Raw genomic sequence first — 7,025 nt, forward strand, 5'->3', positions numbered from 1 at the left:
TTACCAGTTTAATAACTTTTTTTGGAATAAAAAATACTTGAGCCCAGTAAGTCTGTATTTCAAACAATACATTCTTGATGAGTTGTAGTCTTCCAGTATAGGATAAAAACTTGGATGTCCAGCTTCTGATTCTGTCCACTATCCTCTCCACTAATGGCATGCATTATGCTATAGTAATTTTCCTTATGGACAGAGGTACTCCCAAATATTTGAATGGAAAACTGCCTTCTGCTAGGTGAAGCTCTGCTAGCATTTTTTTCTTTGAATTCCCTGGGAACACCTGCTATGTACAGTGAGCTTTTTTCCAAATTTGCTTGAAGGCCTGAGACTTTGAGAATTGATCAAACACTTCCATCAACATCTTCATTGAAACCTCATCAGCTCTGCAACACATCAAGAAACCTCATCTGCAAAGCAGATGTGTATTACTTGTAGTCTGGTGCAAAGTCAACTTAACCGTTCGTTAACTCCTAACTACTGAACTGAACTGAACTGTGAGTCAGTATTACTCAGATTAGGTAAGCGCGTGTCTTTCACTTTTGACAACCCAACTGCCCATATTTGAGGCTAATACTTGATACTACCTCCGATTCACTTTAATTAGTTTTTTGATTTTTTTTTGTGATTCACAATATTTAGTTTTTTTTTTAATTTTTACTTTAATTAGTTTTTTGATCTGTTTTTGTGATTCACAATATTTTTTTTTTAATTTTTAAAGTTGCTCTTGGAGTAAAAAGCCTGAAAGTATTTATCATATTTTTAATAAACAAACTAAAATTAATATGGTCAATTTTATTGTTAATTATTACTAAAGATGAATTTCTTAATATATGTAAAAATAATTAAAAAATCAATTAAAGTGAATGCAGGATCAGAGGACGGTTTAGAGCGTTTGATACCTTATTGTTAATTAGGTTCAATTCAATATGTTTAGCCGGTTTTAAGATTTTTTTTAACAGAAAAGACTATTGGGTTATGCAGGATTCGCAACTACGCCATATATGAGACAATGAAACCCCATATGTTTGGCATATTCGTAAGTAAATCTGGTGTACCAAGTCTATCGGATACATAATCTTCTGTTTATCTATATCTATCTATATACTATAACTATATTAAAAATACGAAGGCCCTTAGCGAAATATCGTTCGTCTTTTTTATCCTTTTAAAATATAGTTCACATTGGACAAAATAGTCATTAGATTATTTTCCTAATATTTTGGAATAATCATTTAATTATTTTCCTAATATGTAGGAGTATTTATTTAATTTTTTCTATAATAATTAGGAGGACTCATTTAATTATTTTCCTAATATTTAGGTTTTTAATTTTTAATTATTGAAAGTATTTATCATATTTTTAATAAACAAACTAAAATTAATATGGTCAATTTTATTGTTAATTAATACTAAAGATGAATTTCTTAATATATGTAAAAATAATTAAAAAAATCAATTAAAGTGAATGCAGGATCAGAGGACGGTTTAGAGCGTCTGATACCTTATTGTTAATTAGGTTCAATTCAATATGTTTAGCCGGTTTTAAGATTTTTTTTTAACAGAAAAGACTATTGGGTTATGCAGGATTCACAACTACGCCATATATGAGACAATGAGACCCCATATGTTTGGCATATTCGTAAGTAAATCTGGTGTACCAAGTTTATCAGATACATAATCTTCTGTTTATCTATATCTATCTATATACTATAACTATATTAAAAATACGCAGGCCCTTAGCGAAATATCGTTCGTCTTTTTTATCCTTTTAAAATATAGTTCACATTGGACAAAATAATCATTAGATTATTTTCCTAATATTTTGGAATAATCATTTAATTATTTTCCTAATATATAGGAGTATTTATTTAATTTTTTCTATAATAATTAGGAGTACTCATTTAATTATTTTCCTAATATTTAGGAGTTTAATTTTTTAATTCTAGAATTCTTGCACTTTTCAATCCAAATTAGGATGTTTCGGCCACTTTTTAAGTGTTTGTTTTCTTAATAAAGTTGTTTGCCTTTAACTCCATATAAAAGAGAAAAATCATTAAAAAAATCATAAAAAGAAAAATTGAAAGGAAACATGTGAAAAATCTCGTGTATGTCAATGACGGAATTTTGTTCTTATTTTCAACTTTTGTATCATTCACTTATTTATTTTAGTGTTTGTACAATTCGTATAGTATTAGAAAATATCCAATTAAGAATTTAAATAATTTTTGTGATTTATTGACTTCAAAATATTAAATATCAATAATAATAAAACTAGGATTGAAATAGCTCTTAAAATAGTATCTGTATATATGTGATACAAGAGTAAATGTTATTCCTTTTTTTATAACTAAAAGTAATAACAATAATTATGAATTAATAAATACATATAGAATATATAAATAATGTATTTGATATTATATATTATTTTCTAGAAGCATAATGTATGATTAGGTGAATGGCAAATAAAATAAACAAATTACAAAGATTATAATTGTGTGATTCCACGAAGTCGTTTGTTGAACAAGTTTTATCCCAAAAAGATCTAATAATTTACTATAAATTAAAATATTTTTTAATATTTAAGACTTTCAATTACCTAAATTTTTTATTAACATTTTCTATTTGAATTATGTAGGATTCCTGTATCTATCGATATTAAAAGCACGAAGGTTTTCATCTAATTTTATTTTATAATTTAGGGCACATTAATATAATATTTAAGTAATTTTATATTCATTGGCATGGATGCGCGTGACTAGTTATCTAATAAAGATGTACTAGATATAACTAGTTAAGCAAAGACAATGACTACTAAAGGGAAGCACGAATAGCAGGAGTTGGCAATGCGAGCACATTAATATTTCGATTAACAGTAAGGTGCATAATCTGGAGCTGGAGTTTGGAGATCCTCCTCAGAATGATATTGTCTATAGTACTTACTACCAGATACCATTCCGAATAACATATTACATTCCTCTGATGATTCAAGGAAATTGTTGAAAATCTAACTTATTTATGAGCTATCTTACATCATACAAGATCCAACGACTAGTTGAAGATTTCATTACTGATTCTTGGATTGAATCTAAGACTACCCTTAATGCAGAGATATCAAGATTCCCTCTAAGAGTAGCTTATTGTTTTTTGGCATGCCTTTGATAGAAAGCATTTAGTCTCTTCAGTCCATCTTCCAGAGATGAAGGCTCACATACAAAGGTTATCCTGAGCCAATTCTTGAGTCCCACAGCAACACCTGCACCACATCTTATTATCAGATGTCTATACGACATAGCATCCTGCCAATTTGAGTGCAAATTCATGCAACTTATCTCACGTTCATATAATATGGTGATTTCGGTTTGTACTGCAGGAACTTTCTATATTGGACCAAATTAAAGGCTTGTTTGGTAAAACAAAAAAATCAAATGACATTACTACCAATGAATACGAAAGCTCTACGACTAAAAGCATATGAGAAACCAAGAAAGAGACATTTTATAAAACATGTCTACTGTCTTTGACAGAGTTTGGTGCTTTAAAAGAGTTGCCTGTTCTTTTACCTGGTAAAATTATCAAAGACTCCTCCTTAGCCAGCTTGAGACAGAAGTCAAAATCATCTTCAATGTCTGCTAGAAGGTTCAAATGAAGTTTGACCTAAGAGGAGAAAAAGACCTCCATTAGATATTAATTATATCTTCAAATCCCAATCTAACCGCTAATTAAGCTTCCACTTTCGCTTACCATCACAAACATAGATCCTTGAGGTTTACTTGGGCAAGTGATGCAAGGTATATCCTTGATTCTGTCGTAACAGATGTCTGCAATTTCTCTTAGCATATTTACTATTTTAAAGAAGAAATCATCTTTTGTATTCTGAATGATCTGAGGAATTGCTCCCTGTCAAAATAGGAACTATTAGGGGTGGGAGGGGGTGGAGAAGAACAAAAGAAACCAGATACCTCAATAAGAAATGTGGAAAATACATCTATACTAATAAGTTCTTAAATATCTATTCCATTTGCTTATAAACATAAAAACGTGAAATGTGTAAAATAATACAAAGAGCTGTTAGACCAAAACAAACTTCATTCCTTTAGAATCTCCATTTCATATTTCAGGTGGAAAAATACAGCAAGTGTGTGGCTAAAAGGAATAACAGGCATTTGATTTTCAAAAGAAGGCAAGCACACGCGAGTATATAATGAGAGCGAGTATATAATGAGAAAACCTGAATAAAAGTTGCAGGGTCAGAAGATATATTGAGAAACCCCGTGATGGAGTCTATGACCTGCAAATAAGAAAACACAAAGTGATAATATGCAGATATTGTTCGTGATAAAAACAATCTTATCCTCTCTCGATCAAAGATCTTATAAGATAAGTGGAATAAAGCCCCCTATAACATACTTCTACATTTCATTATACCCTAATCTACTTTTGATGGAACTAAATATAAAGTGCACTTCAATACCGATATTTGGCTTTAAAAGTGGAAGCTAGAATTACTTTTTCCAGAGAAATAAACCATCTTTCAAAGGAGAGTAAGTACCCCATGTTTTTTTAGTATGCCATTTGGATCGTTCGTAACAAGCCAACCAAGTCGCCAACCAGGAACAATCCACCTCTTTGATATGGATCCAAGTGTAATAACAGGTGCAATCGATCCAAAGATTCCCATAGGCACAAATGGTTTACTTCCAAAAGTGAGATGATCATAAACTTCATCAGCAATAACTAAAATTCCAAGCTTCCTTGCCATCTCTGCCACCTGAAGAAAATTAACCACTTCGTTACAATCATAATGACCCAAAGTATCAATATATTACCAAAGAAAAGGATATGCATACATACCTCCTTCAAGTGTTGGTATGTGTAGACATTGCCGCAAGGATTCCCAGGATTAATAATGACAATAGCCACACTATTTTCATCTGCCAAAGACTCAACTGCATTAAGGTCCACCTCCCACTCACTTTCTGGGAGAAGATCAAAGTGACGCATTTCAAGATTGCTAAAAACAGCCCGTGCTTCATAATAAGGGAAACCAGGCCTTGGAAGTAGAATATTTGCATTTGGGCGTGCAAGAACATTCAAAATTACTTCAATTGCTTGAGTACATCCAATTGTCAGGTAAACATCATCAGGGGACAGCTTGTTTGGAAGATCTTGAGATAAGTATTCTGCTACAGCCCTTTTCAGAGAAAAAAGAATTTAATGAATTTTTCTGAATTTGAAGAAAATCAATGATGTTTCCATGAATCTGTCAGTCATGTTCCTTTGGTTTGTTCAAAGAATGCTGATAGTTTTCTTGCTTAGGGGTAAATGTTTAAGTGGACTAGCTCCATACTTGCTTCATAGTCTTGTATGCCAACAATGTAGAACATAGCAAGACTAATGTCTACAACCAATACATAGAGTTACTGTTGCGCGAGTGCAAGAACTATATGACAGAGGTGGAAGGCTCTCTGTAGAAAGAGACTGTGGACCAGCCAAGGACGGAGCTAGCAAGAGGGAAGGGGGTTCAATTGAATCCCCTTTGTTGAAAAATTGTGCTGCACAAATCGGGAAAATTGATTTATTTTTTTTGGGTTATACATAAACGGTTGAATTCCTTTTACATAGAATGAGGTTCAGAAGTTGCTATAAGTCGCTCGTTCAAATCTCAACTACGATATTCTAGTATTTTTTTTTATCCCCTTATATAAATTACTGGCTCCACTAGGACCAACAAAAATATGAAAGGAAATGCCATATAATGGACCACTTACATTGTAGTTTACTACGAGGGATAAGGTGAGATAAGATGTTGGATTAAATTTATACCGTGCCAGTTAAATATATACCGCCAACCAAACATGGTATAGATTTAATCCTAGACTTAATCCATAATATCCCATCTTATCCCATTAAACTTGGGATTATTTTATCCCACCTCCCATATGGTATAAGTTAGTCCTGAGATTATCATTGCGGGATATTAAAAGCATGTATCGACCGACCTAGCGGAAAAAAAGCACCTAATAATACAAAATAAAAAGTTACATTCAATTTCTATGAACATTAGCTAAAAAGAGTAGTACAATCAGCTAACACATCAAGGTCAACAACAAAAATGATAAAGTCAACATGCGGAGAAATGATATAATGGCAAACAAATTATTAATTCAAGTAAAGAAAATAGTACTTACTTTCTAGCAGGAAGAATGCCGACGGTGGATGAATAACCGTTGAACTTAGCAGAGCGAACGGAATCAGAAATAGCGTCTACGGCAACGGGAGTGGTCCGAAAGCAGGGGAAAGCAGAAGGATCGCCGTGGCCGAGAGGGATAACGGGTCGGATATCAGACGGGTCAAGGTTCTGCATTAACTTGTTAAGAACCCCTCTTATGGAAACACCAGACGCAGCCAACAATTTCTCGTTCTCTTTAAAATTCCATCTTGTTTTTTCACCGTTCACCTCCATGCTTGACACTCTCCTTTTCTACCTCCTTTCCCCTCTGAATTATGAATGTTAGCAGATATCGAGAGGAGTGGAAGGAGAAAAGTAAGAGAGAAATGGAGATGGATCTCTACTGCAAGATAGATATAAAGCCAACCTATAGAAAAGAGGTTTTGTGAGAAAATGACTAAACATGGTTTCCGCTTGTTTGGATTTGTTGTTGCATGTCCTATTTTTTTTTTTTTTTTTTAAACGGGTGTCCGGTACCAAGGATTCATGCTGTGTGTAGGGCCCATTCGGACGAAAAACACGCCATACCAAGGATGTTTGTATGCCCCAGACTCACCCGAGACTTATCCTTTCAAATGTAGTGCCAAACTATATAAAAGAGGTTTTGTGAGAAAATGACCAAATATCGTTATTTTTGGTTTATTTTGGTACTCCTTCCCATCCAAGTTAATTGATTTTTTGGTTTTTTTAGTGATCCATAATATTTAATTTTTTTTAAATAGGAATTAACTTCTTTTTTTTTTTAAATTACCTTTGAAATAAAGAGTCTAGGGGTATTTATTATATTCCTAATGAA

The 7,025-nt window shown here is 32.6% G+C and overlaps 1 protein-coding gene across 1 annotated transcript; it reads right to left on the reverse strand.

Moving 5' to 3' along the window:
* Nucleotides 1-2,837: 2,837 nt before the first annotated feature.
* LOC104211944 (tyrosine aminotransferase-like) lies at nt 2,838-6,603 on the reverse strand. Its single transcript, XM_009761088.2, has 7 exons — nt 6,189-6,603; nt 4,852-5,191; nt 4,550-4,768; nt 4,229-4,288; nt 3,742-3,897; nt 3,561-3,654; nt 2,838-3,253 (listed from the first exon to the last, which is right to left on the reverse strand). Exons 1-7 carry the CDS (start codon nt 6,461-6,463, stop codon nt 3,135-3,137), a joined length of 1,263 nt encoding a protein of 420 aa, XP_009759390.1. The 5' UTR covers nt 6,464-6,603; the 3' UTR covers nt 2,838-3,134.
* Nucleotides 6,604-7,025: the final 422 nt, after the last annotated feature.

The sequence above is a fragment of the Nicotiana sylvestris genome, chromosome 7 (assembly GCF_000393655.2).
Source record: "Nicotiana sylvestris chromosome 7, ASM39365v2, whole genome shotgun sequence".
In the NCBI taxonomy this organism is placed as follows: Eukaryota; Viridiplantae; Streptophyta; class Magnoliopsida; order Solanales; family Solanaceae; genus Nicotiana; species Nicotiana sylvestris.